The sequence below is a fragment of the Sciurus vulgaris genome (assembly GCF_902686455.1).
Source record: "Sciurus vulgaris genome assembly, chromosome: 7".
Classification (NCBI taxonomy): domain Eukaryota; kingdom Metazoa; phylum Chordata; class Mammalia; order Rodentia; family Sciuridae; genus Sciurus; species Sciurus vulgaris.
In genome coordinates this window covers 28,689,045-28,710,704 of record NC_136467.1, presented here as the reverse complement: position 1 = coordinate 28,710,704, position 21,660 = coordinate 28,689,045, and the positions used below count along the sequence as shown (strand labels likewise).

At 38.6% G+C, this 21,660-nt stretch overlaps 1 protein-coding gene across 3 annotated transcripts in view; it reads right to left on the bottom strand.

The window, feature by feature from the left end:
* The window catches only part of MAP3K5 (mitogen-activated protein kinase kinase kinase 5), a 210,643-nt gene that overhangs the window by 118,967 nt on the left and 70,016 nt on the right, over nt 1-21,660 (bottom strand). For all 3 annotated transcript variants that reach the window (XM_079146205.1, XM_079146206.1, XM_079146207.1), the window contains exons 3-7: nt 14,998-15,021; nt 9,197-9,390; nt 8,274-8,442; nt 7,076-7,182; nt 4,316-4,486 (exon numbers count right to left, since the gene is read on the bottom strand). In XM_079146205.1, coding sequence (XP_079002331.1) covers nt 4,316-4,486; nt 7,076-7,182; nt 8,274-8,442; nt 9,197-9,390; nt 14,998-15,021 — 665 coding nt within the window. The remainder of the gene's footprint in view (nt 1-4,315; nt 4,487-7,075; nt 7,183-8,273; nt 8,443-9,196; nt 9,391-14,997; nt 15,022-21,660) is intronic.

Genomic DNA, 21,660 nt, shown 5'->3' with positions numbered 1-21,660 from the left:
GAGAAACTATAAAACTAGTTGCATTGTTGTACAAATTTTATAGAACAAATTCAAAAGTCCAAACCAAAGCTTCCTATGTAGAATCTAGGAATCCACTGTACCGTTTTCCCCCCTGGTTATAACCCATTATCCGACCTCAGTATCCCTCTAAACTGGTGAAATGACATGAAATTTAAAAGATTTCAGCTTCACAGCTTAAAAAATGTTTATCACATCAATGAGGATATATACATTCCTTATGCATATGCATACATATGGGGTGTGTGTGTGTGTGTGTGTGTGTGTGTGTGTGTGTGTTAAACCAGGGAATATTTCAGGAATACTAGGAAGTGGCAAAGAACAATACAAACCACACCCTAACATAGCTACCATTCGGCTTAAGAAATAAAATGTTCAGAAGAAGATCTACAAGCAATCAATAAACATATGGAAAAATGTTCAACATCTTTAGTAATAAGAGAAATGCAAATCAAAACCACCCTAAGATTCCATTTCACCCCAATTAGAATGGCGATTATCAAGAATACAAGCAACAACAGGTGTTGGTGAGGATGTGGGGAGAAAGGTACACTCATACATTGCTGGTGGGGCTGCAAATTAGTGCAGCTACTCTGGAAAGCAGTGTGGAGATTCCTTAGAAAACTTGGAATGGAACCACCATTTGACCCAGCGATCCCACTCCTTGGCCTATACCCAAAGGACTTAAAATTAGCATACTACAGAGATACAGCCACATCAATGTTCATAGCTGCTCAATTCACAATAGCCGGACTGTGGAACCAACCTAGATGTCCTTCAATTGATGAATGGATAAAGAAACTGTGGTATATATATATATATAATGGAATATTACTCAGCCATAAAGAATGATAAAATTATGGCATTTGCAGGCAAATGGATGCAGTTGGAGAATATCATGCTAAGTGAGATAAGCCAATCTCAAAAAACCAAAGGACGAATGATATCGCTAATAAGTGGATGATGACACATAATGGGGGGTGGGAGGGGTTAGTGTTAGGGTTAGAGTTAGGGTTAGGGAGGGGGGCAAGAATGGAGGAATGGAAGGGGTGGGGGGAAGGGAAAAAAAACCAGAATGAATCAAACATTACCCTATGTAAATTTATGATTACACAAATGGTATGCCTTTACGCCATGTACAAACAGAGAAACAACATGTATCCCATTTGTTTACAATAAAAATTTTAAAAAAAAAGAACAATGTGGAAAAGGAAAAAGGGAACACATGAGTGCCTTTCAAAAATGCTAATACATATATTTTAGTAATATATAAACCCAAGGTTGTCACATGTAATACTGATAACTCTGTGAATGGCATAAAAAGGTGGCTGAAACATAAACTACTAAGCAACAATAAAACAACCATAACATGAAAAAAAGAAAAAAAAGAAAGAAAATGTTATATAAGTGGGCATAGTGGCTCATGCCTGTAATCCCAGCTACTTGGGAGGCTGGTTCAAGAGGATTCCAAGTTAGAAACCAGCCTACACAACTTTGCAAGACCCTGTCTCAAAAACTTTAAAAAAAAAAAAGGATTGGGAATGTAGCTCAGTGGTACAGTGCCCTGGGTTTGATCCCTAGTACCGCCCACAAAAAAAATGCTTTAAATATACTTAAAGCTGCACATGCATCCCTCCAAGATCTTTTTGTACTCCTCCATCCCCACTGGGAACCATTATAGTGAATTCTGAGTTTATGATGCACATCCAAGCATCTATACTTATATCTGTATGACTGTTCTTACATTTTATAAAAGAAATTGTACTCCATGTGTCCTGCCAATTGTTTATTTTCATCAACTTTTTAAAAAAATATTTTTTTGTTAAAATGTTTATGTAAAGAAACTTCTAGAGTTGCTCTAGGGGTATATAAATCTGCTGGATCTAGGGTAGATAAATTGTTCATTTTCCTCAATAATGCCAAAATCTTTCAGTGATTATAAAAATTCATACCCAAACCAACAGGGGATTTCTCTAACATTCTTCCCAACTGTTATTCTCAGATTTATAAATTTTGGATAATTTAAATAGTATAAAATGACTTATCATTGTTTTACAAAAAAGCATCTCTTTATGTTTTAAAAATATATTTGTATAATATATTTGGACATTTGTGATTCCTGAGCTTGGATATAATGGGGAAATAAATTATTGGTGGTTCAAGCTTGGTTTCAGGTTTTATTAGGATAGTTCTGTTTTGATCTTACTCTTAATCTGGGGGCAATCCCTTCATCCCAGGATATAGTTTTTGTTCCTAAGGATTGTCCCTTTTAGAGGTTCAATAGAAAATTCAAATCCCTATTGGTAGGGATTTGAATCTGAACTTGGTAGGTTCAGACTCCCAACTCTCTCTTCCCTGCGATGGGAGTGATAGTGCTGAAGTCTCTACTTCCAGCTGCTCTCTGCCCCTGGAGCTCCCCTGCACGAAACTCCTCAGAAGCATACATACTCCAGGGGTGGACCAAGAATTGAAGGGGCACTCTGGAAAGTAGAATGGAGATTCCTCAAAAAGCCTGGAATGGACCCACCATTTGACCCAGCTATCCCAATCCTCAGTTTATACCCAAACGACTTAAAATCAGCATATTACAGTGACACCGCCACATCAATATTCATAGCAGCTCAATTCACAATAGCTAGATTGTGGAACCAACCTAGATGCCCTTCAATTGACGAATGGATAAAGAAACTGTGGTATATATACACAATGGAATATTACTCAGCCATAAAGAAGAATAAAATTATGGCATGTGCTGGTAAATGGATGAAGTTGGAAAATATCATACTAAGTGAAATAGGCCAAGCCCAAAAAACCAAAGGCCGAATGTTTTCTCTGATAAGTGCATGACAATATATAACGATGGGGGGTGGCAGGGGGAAGAGAAGAATGAAGGAACTTTGCAAGGTATAGAGGAAAAAGGGATGGGAGGGAGTAGGGATAGAAAAATAGTAGAATGAAACAGACAGTATTACCCTATATATATGTATGATTACATGAATGGCATGAATATATACATTGTGTACAACCATAGAAATGAAAAGTTGTACCCCATTTGTGTACAATGAATCAAAATGCAGTCTGTAAAAAATTAAAAGCTAAATAAAAATAATTAAAAATTTTCAAAAAATAAAGTTAGAGGAAATTTGAAAAAAAAAAAAAGAATTGAAGGGGGCTCCTCCCTCTGTGCCATCTTCGATTAGGGTGGTCCAGGCACTCTGGCAGCCTCATGCAGACTCCTCAAGCCAAGAAGACTGTGATTTCATTTCCAGCTTGAGTTCTATCTTCCCCATGTCCTGCAGTCCAGGACGTTTAAAAGTGGATTTTTCCCCAGGTGCTGTCCTTCATTCAAGGATCAAATCCATTCCTGTTTCTGACTCCTTTTAGTCACTCTTCGTTGCATTCCAACTTTTTTTAGTGTTCTTCTACAATTACAACTGACATTGGCAGGAAGATCAATGTAATCAAACCTACCCTGCTCATTCCAAAAGCCCGTAGCTTAAGGAGCAGAAGCACATTTCAACTCATCCATTCTTCCCAGTCTTTTGTTCTATGGTTTATGGTATTTTTAAGTCTTATTTTAAAAATTCTCCAAAGTCACCAAAATAGTTTGTATATTTTATTCTAAAAATATTTTTTCTAAATTACTTTTTTCATATTTTGGTCTTTAATTCACTCAATTCTATTTTTGTACAGGATTTAAAATAGGAATCCAGATATATAGACATAGACAATAAACAGATTTTATATATATATCAGTTCCAATGTTTTATTTTTTCATGCCTACAGCCATACTGTGATTTGTTAATTATTACAGCTTTATGATGAGTCTTGTTGCCTCATAGAACAAGTCCTTCACCTTGCTTTCTTCAACACTGCTTTGCCTATTCTTGGTCTTTTATTCTTTTAAATAAATTTTGGAATCGGTTTGTCAAATCACATGAAAAGGACTAGCAGGGAGAATTAACATCTTTGAAATATCAAGACTTCTTATCTATAATTTGGTATATTTTTCCATTCCTTTAGGACTTCTTTAATATCTTTTTATAAATTTTTCCAAAAAAAAGATTTTTATATTATAATTTGAATGTTTTTTAAATTACATTCTTAATTTACCTTTTCAACCAATTTATCCCAATTTACTCTGCCATGATAAATGAATATTATCGAATTATATACTAATGTCATAAAATTGAATACACATCTGTTAATAATAATAGGATAACACTCTCATTTACACACAATTTTGTATGCCATAGTCTTATCAAGTAAGTAGCTTACTTATATCCTAGATACTTACCAAGAAGCTCCATGATCTCTACTTTCAGTGTCAGTGAAATTAGAGTCCAAAAACATATCTTTGTAGATTCGACCAACTAGGCAATACATATCTGAAGCAACTTGCCCTTCACTTTGCACCATGGGAATCATAATATTAAGAGCTTTTGCTCTATCGCCAGGAAGATTTCTCCTAAGGTAGAGAACATTGTTGTTTCAATATAGATCACTAAAGCAATGTAGGTCGATTATCTTTTTAAAACGCTACTGAATATATTGATTGATTCACATTAGTGAAGTCTGGCAGGATAAAAACAACAAAAAGATTTTGAGAGTCCTCTGTAGACTTCTGTTCTGGGCCTTTCTTATCCTATTGTATGTCTAGAGGGTGGAGCCAGCTTCTCTTCTGGCTGCTCTTCTGACTAGGTGATGGATTTGTACTACCCATCCTTAGTCCTTCCAACTTCCCTGTAGCCTATGCGCAGGTTTGAATTGGTGGAATGAGATTAGGAATGTAATCTGTGACCATGAATGGGGCAGTCTATTATTCTAAATAGAGACAAACCCTTGACCTTACATTTCAATGGCTTTTGCTATAAAACACTAAGCAAACTAACTCACAGACAATACAAAAAAACAACTCTAACGCAGGAGTTGCCTGATTTCTTTGGGTGAACAATTGATAGACTGTCTTAGGAGTCTCTGTTATATAGCTCTTTTTTTTTCTTAACAATTTATGTAGGTAATTCACAAAACCAGAAAATATTCTCTGAGAGTTTTCTTTTCTTGGATCTTCAAAATAGTACACTAAGTGACAAATTCAGTTACAAAAGACCACATACTATATGATTCCATTTATATGGAGTGTCTAAAATAGGCAAATCCATAGAGACACAAAGTAGATTAGTGGTTGCCAAGTGTTAGAGGATTGGTGGGGATGACTGTTAATGGACAGGGGAATATTTTTGGGGTGATGAAAATGTTCTAAAATGTATTACATTGATGGTCACATACTCACTCTCTGTAAATACATTTTTTTAAAAAACACTGAGTTATATACTTTAAGTGGATAAATTTATCCATCTAGTTGTGTGGTATGAATTATATTTCAATAAAGCTATTATTTTAAAAAGGTGCCTGGGATAGAGATCAGTTGGTAGAGTGCTTTCCTCACAAGCCTGCGTTCAATCCCTGGCACCACCAAAAAAAAATGTTATGGCTGGGGATGTAGCTTAGTGACAGAGTGCCTGTATAGCAAGCAGATAGCCTGGGTGGGATACCCAACACCAAAAAGCAAAAGAAGTTATCACATCTACTCTCAACTATTACTTCCAATCCATGAAATTCCCTTATACTCTTTGAATGAAACATCTTACGTTGTCTGCTCATCACTTCATTATATGCTATTTTAGGAAATATACATACATAGAGTAAACACACATAAAGTAAAATTACAAGAGGCACTTAGGGATTTTCATTTTTCATTTCATAATATAACCTTCCAGTCTACCTTTCAAAAAGGGATTTATTTGAAAACCAGCTGGAACAGGTAATCTCTGGAGGTCTCTTCTATGTCTGTCAAATCTAAAGATGATGTTAATAAAGGGGAAGATAAAACAGACTTTTGTTACACATTTATTGATAAAGTTAGCAAGGTCTACAGTTTGGGTGGATAAAGAAGGAAAGACACAGTCACGGATTGAGCAGGATGCTGACTTTTTCTTCTAGAGAGAAGCAGCAGAGCCAGTGATAATGGGCACATAGCCAGCACCAGGATGATGTGGCTTTGAGCCTCAGTTTAATGGCATGCACACTGTGAGCCTCAGGGACAACTACCCAACCTCTTCAACCTGCAGGTTCCTCTTCTGAAATAAGGACAGTCAGGGTTTACATGACATATGGCAAGTGCTCCATTCATGTGACACCCCCTCCCTTTTTTCTCATTGTTCTCTTCCTTTGTGGTAATTACACACGTATGTCGTCAGCTCTCTCACCATGGAAGAAAGCAGCAATACAATTAACAGTTTTGGACAGCTCAGGGCTTCATCCCCATCCATCCCTGGAGCACAAAGGGCCCTCCATGGTAGCCCTACGCAGGATGTGGCACTGAGATGAGCCACGATGCAAACAAGGCACAGGCAGGGCTGGAGGTGATGATGTCAGTCTAATCCTAATCTCAAATGTGACCAACAGAGTTTTGATTATAATTAGGTATATTCAGAGCAGTTCTGGTAAAAATATTCCCTGATTAGGAATATGTTTGCCTAAACATAACAATTCTTACTCCGCTTTAGTTGATATTTGTGTGAATAACTATCTGGTGTTAAGTCTAAAGTCCATCCTACATATCTACAGGTTCCACATCCCTGGATTCAAGCACCACAGAGGATATTTGTAAAAAAAAAAAAAAAAATTCTATCTGGATTAAACATGCACATAATTATTTTTCCTATCATAATTCCCCAAACAATAGAGTACAACACCTAAGTGTCATATTTATGTAACTTTACACATTCTAAAAAAGTATAAATAGCAAATATAAACTTTGTCCAAGAGTTAAAAGAATTGTATGAATTTAAATATACAGATAGTGGGGGAACCTCTACTGCCAATAACCATAAAGAAATCGAAATGCACATTTCCTGTATTTTATGTGGTACAGGTAGATATATTACTATTACATTCTAATAGGGTGTTGTTGCAATGCCACAAGTATGCTGTAAAGGAACTGCAAGTTAAACAATATGAGAGTGTAGTATGGAAAGGAACTTTTTCTTCTTACCTGTTCAGTGCAAACGCATAATGAAATTTCACATGGTGATGAGAGGCCAAATCAAAGGTTGGCAGTTTTTCTAAAGTCTCTACCAGCTTCACGATGGAATCATAGTCCTTTCAAATAAGAGGAGAAAAGCATAGAATTAAACCATCAGGACAAAGTTCTAACAACCAAATGTTTTATGTCAACCAGATCTGAATTTGAGGACATGAAATGAGAAATCAGAATTCATAGAGAACTCTGAAGAATCTAGAAGAAACTATTGTTTTTCTCCAAAGAAGTTTGAGTTTTCTGGATAAAAACATTAGAAATAGTTACCATGTTTGACAAAATCTAAAGAAACAAAATAAACAAGAAACACCCAGTAGGATGATGCTGTGCTATCTAAACATGGGGATTCACTTCTCCAGAATCACATTCCTCCTATGCAGTGTTCCACCAGGGAAATGAAAATTTCAAGGTCATGGAGCAACTGACTGAACCTCTGGTGTAAGCAATCAAATGGTTCCATTTCGCATGAGTTAAGCTGTTCTAGTCATAGGCTCCTAAGTGCCACCGTTATGTGAGCTCATGTGAAGCTTTACACAAATATATAAGGCTGGATGTGGGAATAAAAAACCAGAAGTCACTTAAATTTTACTATAAAAAAACGAACAGGAAATCCTCAACTCAGGATTTGATTCGATTTATCACATTTTAAAAATTCAAAGACATGCCAATCATGTTAGTATGCTTTACCCATATTTAAGTTTTTTACATAATTAACCAATTGCATATTTCTAGCTTCTGGCTAGTTAGAACAAGTACTATCAGTTTCAAATAACACAATTTGAAGAAGTAAAAGATATGCCTACAAAGCACTAAGAATTCCTGCTATTTGCCAAACAAAACTCTCGTTTATTGACTGACAGCAATGTCTAAAGCTAACAGAGTAGAACAGACCATCCCAGGCTAGCTACATGAGCAGATTTTTCTTTTTGTTCTTTTGGAAGAAAAGTTGAATCTTGACTATGTACGTATTTCACAGTTACTGATTAATACATATGAGTCTTTTTCATTCATCATAAAATCACAGGATAGGAAGGAGGGCCAACAAAATGTTAGAAGCAGCAACATGAAATTAACTCACTGAAATACCATAACAGTCTCTTACTCCTCTCCAACATGCTACATGGCAAAGATTTTACTTTAAGCATTTTCTCACCTGGATATCTCTGTAGGAAAGTAACAAATTAATGACAATATCTGCTGTCAAGACTTCAATATTATCTACTCGCTGCCGAATTCTTGCCAATTCAGCTGCCAATTCTTTACCAGTGTACAAATTCCGAGCTTTCCTGATATCATTGAGTATAGATTCCCGGATATACTGGCTGATGAAAAAAAAAAAAAAGACCAAAACATTTCAAAAAGTTAATAGAGTTAATACCAGAAAGGATTTCAGGGAAAACTAATAACTTTATAAGGAAACGAATGACATTTTCACATGAGTGGTTTTCAATTTACTAAGATGTATAGGAGAAACTTCTCATTTGGCATTACTAGTAAGGAGTTTGGGAGTCCCTGTATTTAATACCCTTCCTTGTTTCAGAAAGAGTTGAAGATAAAAACATTCCACGTTAATGAATTTTCTTGCAGTGTACCACTTAAAATGTCAAAACTTTTTCAAGTTACTATTTTGAGCAGAAATTGCCCTAAATAAATTACACATGCCTATGATTTGAACATAAAATAATGTTTACTTTCTGATTCATTATTGTTCATTAACATAAATGATCATTGTTAACTGCAACATGCTCTCAGCAATTTTTGCAGAGATCTGACCCTTACTTTAAAAGTCCTTGGACATTTATTTTGATGTTTCTGTACTTGTTTTACACACACTTTTTAGCATTACTATAAAGCAGTTAATAGACCTTTTTTTTGGTGGTGGTGTGAAGCTCTTCTATAAAGTGAAGTAATACAACATGTGAACTATGTGGCATCTCATTTATACATGTAGACAGTACGGTACATTTTTTTCCTTGGTTCTTAGCTGACACCTAAGGAACATCTGACAAGATGCTCAAATAAATGAAGTAGAACGACACTTCATGACCATCACCACATGGCAGTATTAAACATTACCTGGAACTTGCTTGTGCCACCTTCAAAAGCTGAATGAAACGATCCACAAGGGGTAAACAGATGGGTCCCAAAAGCAGCTCGAAGTTGGGCTGCATGAGCTCCGTTAAGCCCTTCATGAAGCTACTGTCGCAGCAGTAGACCTTGTTATGCGGAGTGACCATGTAAGGGACGAAGGTGTAGTTCCCAGTGCACATCTGTGGAGAAAGGAAGCAGCGGGCGCTGGGGAGCTTGCCTGGGGACACCACATGGATGCAAATCCAAGTCCTACATCAGTGACTCATTTTAAATAATTTTAAATGTGAAATAGGAAAACTTCATTTCTTATTCATGACCTATGAAAATGGAAATTTCCCAATTTCTTTAATTGTTTAGTTCAATACAATTAGGGCCAACTTGCATGATAAAGGCACTGTGACATATGCTTAGGAAAAACAGCTTAAAGCACAACCTGCAGCCTTCAGGGAACTTAAAATTTGGTCGGAGATACAGCATCAATACAGGAAAAGACTAAGAGGTCCCCTGTGATAGGCAGTGCAGAGAACAAGGCCAGGACACAAGTGTCCCCCCGTGCTGCTCTCAGTCACTAAAACAGAACTTCAAGTTATCCTGGATGCTTCCTTTCCTTCCCCTCCAGTGCTCTGGCAAAGTCCTATCTATTTTGCCTCCAAAATGGATCTGGTATTTGTCAATATGCCTCTCTCTTCTCCGCCAGCACTGAAAGTCCAGCCACCAGCATACTTGGCCTGAGTCTGTGATTGGTTTTAACTCATCATTCGGCTTCTACTGTTGCCCCCAGTCTCTTCTTTACCAAGCCATCAGGGTGATCTTCAACACCCTACAACAGATGGCTTCCCTCGGATGCATGGGGCCCCATCAGATGCCCTTGGATGAAGATGAGGCGCTGCACTGTAGTCCACGAGGGCCTGGCTCCTGCAGATTCTACCTCTATCTGGCATCAGCCGGTGCCACTCTACCCCGACTCACTGCGACCTGGGCTGGCTGTCCTTCTACCAGTTCCCAGATGGTGCCAAGAGAGGATATATTCATGCCAATGGAAGCACTGCTGGGAAGAAGCAAAGGGGATTGAACTGGATGGCACTGAGGACTGGGTGGCAAATCTAACTGGAGCTCAAGCTCAGGAAAGGGAACTGAAGGCAAAGGACTGAAACCTGTTCTGGGGCAACAGAGAATCATCGAAGGATACAAAGCAGGAAAAAAAAAACAGAGTTGTGCATTTTGACAGTAAGGGCAGATAACAGGATGGAGTGAGAGAAAGAACAACTAAATTTAAGGAAATTAGGAAGGAAGCAATGCAGCATGACCAGATCGGCAGCAGTGGTGATGGAAAATAGGCCCACGTGCTCAAACCATGAAGAATCAACTGGATCCAGTAACTGGCTATACATACGGAGAGGGAAGGAGCCAAGAGCAGCTCTAAATGGGGCTACCAAAAAAGAGTGGCAACACGAACAGGAAGCAAGAATTCAGAAAGCAAGGCCATTCTGACTTATTTATGAACTCTGCCCTTTGAGGAACTTGCTGTATATCAGGAAATAAACCACAGACAGAATCTGACTGCCGGTTAAACTACAAGGATATCAAAAGGTTGAGATTGGATTTGCAGTGGGACAGGGTGAAATGTTCACTTTAGAGAGGATGGGACTTAAGGCACTGACAGGATGGGGTTTAATGTGAAAATGTCCAAAAGGCAAGTTGGAAATATGTGATGGGACTGTAAAGGAATTTCAAGCCAAAACACAAACCTGAGAATGACCTGATGTGACTGAATGGAAGGAAACAGGAGAGACCTCTAAGAATAATAATAAGGAAAAAAAAAAAAAACACACATATAAAGACAAAAGCAAAGAGCTGAGGATAGAATGGGACACGTGGCAGTTACAGTATGGATCTGGAATATCCTCCAAAGGCTCATGTGTTGAAGACAGTCCCCAAGGCAGCAAAGTACAGAGGTGGGGCTTTGGAGAAGTGATTGGATCAAGAGTGATCGGATTAATCCACCGACAGCTGAATGGACTACTGGGAGTGGGGCGTGGCTAGAAGCAGGTCACTGAGGACATGCCCTAGAAGAGCACGTCTTATCCCTGCCCCTTCCTCTCTCCCTTCTTTCTCTCCCTGCTTCTTAGTGCCATGAGCTGAGCAGCTTTCCTCCTTGATGCTTTCCACCATGATGTTCTGGCCTCGCCTCAGGTCCTAGGGCAATGGAGTTGGCTAACCCCGAACGAAAACCTCTAAAACCTTGAGCCAAAATAAATCTTTCTTCTTCTAAGTTGTTTTTTGCAGGTATTTGTAACAGCAACAAACAGCTAATACAGTGGAAAATCCTATTATGACCATTATAAGAACACAAGGAGTCCAGAGAACCTGCTGCCAGCCACATCAGCCCAGGAAGGCAAAACAGCACTTCCTTGCCCTTCGCCCTAACATATAAGAGCAGATATTTATGCCCAGGTATGTATTTTCTCAGGGTCACCACAACCCACTAGAGAAGATGCTATTGCTTCCATTTCATAAGTGAGGAGACATGTAAACTTAGATCAAGTGGCTGGTCTGTGATCTGGACTCTAGCCCAAGGACTTTTTCTCTGCACAGCATGTCATTACTATTAGGGGGTCACACACACTACCTCTCACCAATTTTCTGTCACCCTCTAAAGGAACCCTGTGTGGGCAAAGTGTCTGATCATAGCCAAGAGAAGAGCAGTGTCAAATGCCCGTTCAACCAAATTTAACTATTTATGAACATATAACGCTTTGAGGAACATGTATGTCACTAATGAGGCAGAGATAAGTCCAACTACTAATATATATGAAGAATTTCAACAAGCTGAGGTTTCATTTTTAAATCAAATATATTAAATTCTTCCCTTCCCAAGTCCTCCTTTACGCAACGATTGGAAGACTAACCAAAAAGAGGAAAAATGAACATGTCCTGCTTCTAAAATGTTACCAAGGTCCCAAAGCACAGGCACCAGATTTAATCCTTTCACCCAAGCCCCTGCCTAAATAGAAAAGTGAGGCCACCAAGCAAGTTGTTGTTGAAAGCTTCTAGAGCTTAATCCATGCCTGACTTACAAAGGAGGAATAGAATCTAATATTATCTGAGATACACATCGTAACTCAAAAAAAAAAAAATGCCTTTGAATCTTCTAAGATCAAAATGAGAACAAATCGATGAAAAGTCAATAAGCCAGAAAAGTGCTATCAGAGTTTTAGAATATCATTCTTTTGCTGCTAGATAAAGCTGTGTATCCTCAGAAGCCTTAACACCATGTGTACTTGGGTACAAAACATGAAATATACATAAATGGTCAAATATGGGGCACTGGGAATAATACTTCTGAGTAAAACTAATGCTGGAAGACAAAGACGACATGTCTGGGTGTGGTGTTGGGCAGTGGAGGGGTAAAGAGAGAAAAATGAGAGTCATAAAAACAGCAGAGAAAAGCAGATCTTAACACAAACCCTGTGTTGCAGGGCTTCAGAATCCCTGTCGAAAATACCCAAGCAGGCCAAAGGCTTTCCCAAGGTCCTGACCTTGCTGCACAATTTTCAGTTTCTTCTCTATGCTCCTGAGACAATATTTTTTTTCAATGTTCCATTGTCAATGTCAGAAAAAAAGGGAAAGGTGAACAGCTGTAGGAGGCACATGGGTATGGCTGGGCCTGAGGTAAGAGACAGCCCAGGGAGTGTGCAGTGGGGAACAGTGCAAGGGTAAGTTGCATGACACTGGTTAAAAGGTAGCTGCTGAGAAAGGCACTTTTTCAAGATGATGAAAATTAATAATGTGGGACCATGTATTTCCCAAATTGGCTCACACATAACAGAAATGTTACTACAGCAATTTCCATTTGTCAAATGCCATTGAATGGTTGTTTGAAATGGATGATAATTCAAAGTAAATAAAAATAATCACACCTCAAGTGCAACAACTGCCTTCTATGAATAAGGCCCTAATTCTAAAAAAAATTTTTTTTCTTTTTTCTTTTTTTTAAAGATAAGATCTCACTATTTTGCCCAGGGTGGCCTTGAACTTGTGATCCTCCTGCCTCTGCCGTCCAAGTAGCTGGGATGACTGGCACATGCCACTATGTTTGATCCAAATTATTTAAATCTGCTTTTTCCAAGAAGAAGAACACATTTCCTTCAATTCCAAAATACTAAGGCACTGTCATAAAATAACAACACTGATCTCTCATGCTTTTTTTTCATGAATATCAAGTCCCACAGTTTAAAATCTAGACTTATTCTAAAAAATTATCTTCACCGTTAAAAAATAAGGCTGTTTTTTTTTTTTTTTTTTAGCTTTTTACAACTACATAAATATAAACATAAATGTGCATGGAAAGAGTTCAGCTTCTGGAAAAAAAAACAACTTCTCAGCAGTCAATCATATTGAAATGCACGTGTACAAGCAGCTGGAACACAGCAGCTTTCTCAAGTCAATGGGCAGCTTGTTTATGATATGATATTCAGTCCACTCATCAACCTGCTTCTCCATGTGCACAAACTGGGTCAGGTAGGACTGGATCATTCCTGTCCTTCAGGGCTTAGGGAATGCCACCTTCCCTGAAGGACCCAGATATAATGGTCACCCACTCTTTAACACATCACCTTTCATTAATTTTCTAATTTGTTTGCTGCCCTTTTCCCTCCAACCAGACACTGGCACGTCTCACTTACTGGATCATGGAACAGATATGAACATGGTTATTTCCACTCAACCTCTATGGTCAGTCCCCTCCCCACCATGCCCAAAGCCTGGCGCACAGTTCACCTTAAATTAGTACTTGCTGAATAAAAGTTGTTACACTAAATTAAAGCATGGAGCAATAAGTGCTCATTTCCTGTTGAGGGCTGAAGGATAAGAGGTTGTAACAGCAGCATTATCCATCTTATAATGAGCCTCCCACCTGGTGAAATCTTTTGGGTTTTTTTTCCACCTAGTGAAATCTTAAGCATAAGATTTAAAATTTCTGATCTGTGGAAACTACTGTTAATATCGTCATCTCAAGTAGAATCATGTGCCATCTTCATGTCATATATAATTTTCACTCTAAATTGCAGAGGTATGCTCTTGAAAATTTCTAAATTGTTATTTATTTTTTAAGATGAAATATACAACCCTTGGCCTAATATGTTGTTTCTACTGTAATATTATAATTTTTCTTCATGAAGTGTTTTTTAAATTTTATTTGTTTCACTTTTTCATGTTTGTTTAATTCCATGTGGGAGACTGGAATTCTGTAATGAGACCCAAAGGCAAACTACACTACATAGGAACTTAAACCAATTTCTCTAAATAGAAGATCAATGACAGGTTTATATATATATTTATATATATATATATATATATAAAACACACATACACATATATATAAAATATAGTATATATATGTACATACACATACACATATATACACATATATAATTATCATGTATTTTCTATACATGTATACCCACCCATGTATTATATATAGACATACACAAATGGGTGTCTCTTTTGAGCATATATGTTGTTTTATTGCTACTCATAATTCCATAACATTGACTATACTATGGATTTTTTCCCCAAAACATAATTATATATAGAAAAAGTAAGATAATAGTGTTATCTCTCACTATGATAAATACATTTTCACCACTATGTCTTATAACCATATTTAAACTCAAAAAGCAATTAACATACAGGAATTAATAATTTGTGAAGATTTTTTTAAAACAGTAGAGATTAGTTGATGGGAAAGAAAATAACATTTCTGAAAGATTAAGCAAAATACTCACGGTATTCTTCTGGCAAATGATTTCCTGAAAAATAAGAAAGACAGAAAAAAGCAGAGCAGAAGTTAATACAAAAATCAATTACATCAATGACCTTTATTGAACTACTCTGTGGGAACATTTGTATTAGCAATTACATTAGCAATCAGAAATTCCAGAGTGCGTATATTAAGTTTCTGTATCTGAGAAGTTTATAGTCTGAAGCAGGAAGCAGGAGAACACAAAAGTATTATCTATGGTGTAAGGTAAACAGCACAATCATGTTAATCCCCAACTGAATAATCTAAGAATCATTTTCCCAACTAGGCACAGTCGTGTGCACCTATAATTCCAATGACTTGAGGAAGGAGGATGAAGGGTTTATGGTCAGCCTGGGCAACTTAGGGAGAGCCTACCTCAAAATAAAAAACAAAAAGTCAAAAAGCTCAGTGGTAGCGCACCCCTGGGTTCAATCATTATTGTTATTCCTAGACACTGAAGTACCTGGAGACACAGGGGAGATAATCTAGAGAAGCCCATGCGATACAGATTTTGCTGAGCTTGGGAAATCATTATTGAAGAAAAGAGAAAATGGGACAGTCTATTGGAAATGATGGCATGTATGTTGTCATGGAAACAGGAAACACAGGCATCTGTGGAGCTCAAGGGTGAGTCCATCTGGCTAAGGAGAAGGGCCAGGTCTAACAAAGAAAGAGTAGAGATCCAGGATCCAGCTGACCCACCATGTCCTGATCCCAGGATCAGGATGCCAAATCACAGTGGGCAAAGGAGAACCAATGAGGGCTTTGGCTCAGAGCGGCACATAAGATTTTTAAACATTCAAGAACAGCAGATGTGAAAGTAAAACTGATAGAGGAAGAAACTGCACTGGGTAGTGTTGAGAGTCATAAAAATGTACGTAAAATACTAAAAGATATCTCAAGCTAAAAAGCAAGAGTGATAAAGACAGCAAGGGCTAGTTTCTCACAAAGATGGTATTACAGACTGAGGAGGTCCAGGAGGACCAGCAGAGGCAGAGCTCCAGCTGAGCGGGGGGCAACTCCAAGACAAAACCAGCAGGTGGGAAGACAGGCTGGAGATCTAGGGAAAGCAAAGGCCCACTGGGGAACAATAATTTTGTCCCTAGGAGTTGAAGAAGACAGCTCACTTTAGGATGAACAGAAGAGAGAACTAAAGAGGTATTTGGAAAAGATCTTGAATATAGTCATTGAGTTAAAGCAGAAAATTCATCTTCACACATACAGTTAACAAGATGACACAGTTATTTGGGGACTTACTGTAAAAGGCTTTGAGGGCTAAAATGAACTACTGTGTTCTGCAAGCACTTAGCAGTCAAAGTGCTTTTTAAGGTAAGTGGTATGTATATATAAATATCGGCACATATTGGGACGCTATAATAGTAAAGGCTGGGAACAACATAAATGGCCATCACCTTGAAACTGGCTGAATACCCTAAGGTACCTCCAAATAATGGCTCACCACTTCAGTCAATAAAGAATGAGGAAATCCTTTTTGTACTGACATAGAAAGAATTCTAAGATACACTGGTAAGTGGAAAAAGCAGTATAGTTTCTACACTATGTGCCTATGTTACATGGCAGTGCCCAGAAGGATGGAAAAGTGACATTGAGGAGGTTCAAAGTAGCTTTTCCACAGGTAATCCATGGGGAGTTAATGCCTGCCTCTTTCTTTCCCTTTCTCTTCCCACCCCCACAATGGTTCAAGAAGAAATAAACAGAAAGATGTTGGTTGATCACAAGGCCAGAAATACAACATGCAGATTTTCCCAAACTTGATCAATTACACCTTTCTCCAAAGCAGCAGACCACCCCCTTGAAGATACTGCTCTTAGATTGCAAAAGCCTTCTCTCTTCCCTCTCAGTAATGGGGAATGCTCTTCCATGCATCTTCTACCACAGAACATCCTCTATGCCAAGTATAAGAAACCTCCTCTCTGACACTGGCTGTGACAGTGTTCAGTGACACCTAGTGTTCAGAGACTAGGCCTTTAATTCTGCCATCATTAACCCTCACACAGACTTCGGGCAGCACCTCCTAGGCCAGGCTACACTTTTTGCTTGTATGAATCTCCCACACTGTATCATGAGCTCCTTGCATGCTAGGACCATGTATTTTATTCACACTTTTATCTGCACTGATTGCCTATCAGATACCATGACATATAGTAGCTACTCAACAAGAGCATGAATAAATTAATGAATTATCAAGTACACATGCAAATTCCACTATGAATTAGGGTAGACATGAAAGCTGTGGTCCTACTCCCAGCCAGCCATGCGTCATTTCACTTCTAACGTAACACACGGAGAAGAGTTGGACTGGGTGCCTGTTGGTCTCTTCCAACTCTATTCATTTGCTTTTGGCTCAAAGTAAAAAGTCATGTTTTCTTTGAGGCACTGGAAGGAGAGTCACCTTCTTGCTCCCTTGCTTGTCCCTCTTTTGGTGCATCAAGCACAGAAATGGAAGTGGCAGGGAGGGAAACGGTGGCGAGAACTGAGTGAGCCAAAGGCTCCGTGGAAACCACTGGAGCTGCCGCTGGCCTAGAGCCATCTTGCTGTCTGCAGGAGGAAGTGCTTGTTGGAGTAACACCCCTCTTCCTTTCTCTTTTGCTTTCATTTCAGATCATGCATACACTGTGTCACATTACACTATATTAAAATCATCCCTATAGTACGCTACTGATTTCTGTTAACTTAGGTCTTTTGGAAGCTAACTGAATACAAACCATTCTCTCAAGGAGATAGGGCTTAAGGTTCATAATACCTTAAATGAGGCACCAACTTTAAAGAAAAGCTACTGTTTGTGCATTTTAACTCTGTCCAAATAAATGGCAAACAAAACCTCGAAAGGTATCTCCAAAGTACTGAGGTGGAACAGGGAACACTGAACTTGTTCTAAACCCACAGCAGTAGGGAGAAAGGGGGAATGAAATAAAGTTGGGATGTAACTGATAGATTTCACATCAGACCTAGAAAACTTCTCATCTAAAGCGGCTATAAGTAAAAAAGATAAAATCAACATAAACTCCAGTTCCTTTCAAATGAAACATTCTCAAGGTACAATACCCCACAATGACACTATATTTCTCTGAAATCATAGGGGCCTTTTGGTGAGTACATGGCTGTACCAGAAACATCCCAATTTTATTTTTCAATTTTCTGGTACTCTTTGATAACCAAAGAAACAAGGCCAAAGAGAAAGGACAATTTCTGATAGCTATTTGGAACAATTTTTTTTTTTTTTTTCAGCACTAGGGACTGAACCCAAGGGTGCTCTACCACTGAGCTACATTTCCTGTCCTTTTTATTTTTTATTTTGAGACAGGATCTCACTAAGTTGCTCAGGGCCTCACTAAGTTGCTAAGGCCAGCCTCGAATTTGCTATCCTCCTGCATTATCCTCCTGAGTGACTGGGATTATAGGCATGTACCATTGTGCCCAGTTGAGACAATATAACTTTGAAGAGGTCATTTAAGAGGTAAATAAAGGGAGTATATCCACTATTGTAGTTTCTTGGGCCTAAAATATAGGTAATTGCAGCAGAGAAGGACGTTGAAGGAGCTGGTGTGAGGCTGCCAAGGTGGACTGGGGAAGGAGAAGCAGGCCTGGCAACCCAGGACCTCAGCTTCCTGGCAGGAAGGAAAGTAGTTGGCTGGGAATGCTCGCTCAGGGAAAGAACATGGCCCAGCTGGTGACCTTCTGGGTCTTCCCTTCTGGTCCTTCTTTCTGTCCCAGTGGAACTTGGCAAGTTTTCCATTAAAGTTGGGAAAAAGAGAGCTATTTCCTGTGCTCCCCAGCTCCACCCTCTCACCTAATTTCAAAGCTTCAAAGCTAACCACGGGCTCCTGTGAACATCCCTGGCCTCTCTTGGGTAAGGCACCCTGTTCCCCTTTCTGCACGCTGCTGAAATAAAGCTGAGGAGGCTCAGGAAGAACAAGCCAACACATGGAACACAAGCATGGCACAGAGTTAGTCTTGAAAGGTAGAAACCCGTGTGTGTTGACATGGTAGGCGTGAAGAAAAGTTCAATGAAAAACAAGCAAAAATAATCTACCAAAAACCAAGAAAAATCATCCTTTCACAGGACATAGGAAATCTGTGCACAGACTTAGAAGGAAGGTACCTAATGATCTTCAGTCAGTGTGTAGTACAGGTTTTCCTCACCTTTTGGCAAAATGGGAGTAAGAGGCTAGAAATGGTGGGAGGGTCAGTGGGAGTAGGAGGTGGAAGATAATTAGGAAGGAAAGAAAGAGCCTAATTTTATTCATTGTACAATATGGGAAATCAAAGAATATGGGGCTCATCCCTGCCCTGACATTTATCAGCTGTGAAGGCCGCTAGCAAGTCACTGTTATCTCCCCAGACTGAATTCTCACCTGCAAAGAAATTACTTTCTGTTTGTTCAATACAATGAGTACTAACACGTCGGTCTCATTGGAGTGTATATTAAAACTGAATGAAATAAGTTTAGGCAAAATTTGAAGTACTTTTTTTTTTTTTTTTTTTTGGTACCAGGGATTGAAAATAGGGGTGCTGAACCACTGAGACACATCCCCAGCTCTTTTTATATTTTATTTAGAGACAGGGTCTCACTAAGTTGCTTAGGGCCTGGCTAAGTTGCTGAGGCTGGCTTTGAACTTGTGATCCTTTTGCCTCGGCCTCCCAAGTTGCTGAAATTACAGGCATTTGCCACCACATTTAAGTACTTTAAAGCTATATATAATATAAGGTATCAATTTTACCTAAGCAAAGAACTTCTACTTAATTCCTACATCACCAAATCTAGAGAACTGTACACTTGTGTTGTTCATGATCTGGGGTAAGAATACATCTTCCTCTTAAATATGAGCAACTGTCAATTAAAACAACCTGTGCTTAAAAAAGAAAAAAAAAAATCAGATTAAATTATACCAAAGCTGGAAAGTCATCCCCAAAGACATTGTAGACTCTCTTTTTCTCCTTCCCTATTAATTTTGTTCATATCTAAATAAATCTCTCTCGGTGGGAGAACTGTACTGTAAGTAGACATGTCTTTGAACTGGGTGCTGATGGGTGACATTTTATACATACAGCATTTAACACAGCTTCTTAACACAAACTTCCCTTTATAATGTGTTGCTATTGTTATAATTAACATCATTGTCACCAGCTGACAACACCTAATTGAACCATACTATTCAAGCGCATGTCTTTTCTCCTTTTTTAAACTGTATTGTTAAAGAGTTACAGGTATAATTTTATACAGAGTAAATCACACTTGACATAAAAGTTTAGTGATAATTTCAAGGATGCATTCTAAAAGGACCCAAGGAGGACGATGGGTTAGAATGCCCTAAAGATCAGTTACCACAGATAAAGAACAAAAAGGAAAAGAAGTCAGCAAGCTTTGGCCCACTTCTGGTGTGCGCAGAGGTGCTCCTGCCTGCTCTTTAAGGAATTCAGACTCACAGTCCTCTGCTGACAGTCCACACATGAAGACTACACCTGGGGTCAACCCAGTGCTTCAGAGGCATCTTATATTCCCTGCATAGTACAGATTTTCCTCTCCTTTTGACAAAATGGTAATAAAAAGCTAGAAATGGTGGGAAGGTGGGTGGAAGCAGGAGGTTAAAGAGAATTAGGAAGGAAAGCAAGAGCAGGATTTTCTTCAGTCTGTAGATAATACCTTAGGGAGGGAATATTGCTAACTGACATTAAAGAAGACTGCACTCTCGAATCTCAAGCCCATTTCACCCCCTCAGGGATTCTTCAACAGGGAAGTCAACACCTGCTAAATACATCGTTCATCCAGTTGGTGAATGCAAGATTTCTAGAGAAAAATCTCCATAAAGCAGCACCATATGTATAGTTTACCTGCTCCAGATCTCCTCTTTCTTCCCCCATTCGAGATGGAATGATTACAGTTCAGATAAAAGTTTGACCATTTCTAAACTACATAAAATAGAGGGACAGGACTGTGTCCTCTCTCAAAAACAACAGAAGCTCCCCATGAAATAGCAAGGAATGTATGGATGCAGTGTTGAACCTGGGAGAGGACAGAGTGCTAACTGCTGATTCTAAATCAAACCTGGTAATAAAATAAGCAAGTCTCAGGATGTCTGGAGGCAGTCCAGTGAAAACAGACAAGGCCAAGGATTCTAGTTCACAAATTGTTAAAGTACTTTACAGTCATTTTTCAAACGACTTTATTTTTTTTTAACATTCACCAACTGTGTACTCTGTACCACTGACTAACTTGGTACTATCTGAGGTGCTGAAAACAATCCTGCAAAAATCCGCTGTTAAAATCAGAGTCATAAACCTTTGAAAATCAATGTCATGCACTACTTACATTAGAACTGAAATTCAAATCTTAGCTATTTACCTTAGCAAGGGAGATAAAACTTTAGGAAAAGAAAGCAGTGGTCTAAGATCAGAAAGAGAGAAATACGTTTTTATGGGTTTAAGGACACTCTGAAATCTGAGTAGATGTGCCAAATATTGGGAAGAATTCAATTTAAATTTGAAGTATCACAAGCAACAACAGGTGTTGGCGAGGATGTGGGGAAAAAGGTACACTCATACACTGCTGGTGGGGTTGCAAATTAGTGCAGCCACTCTGGAAAGCAGTGTGGAGATTCCTCAGAAAGCTTGGAATGGAACCACC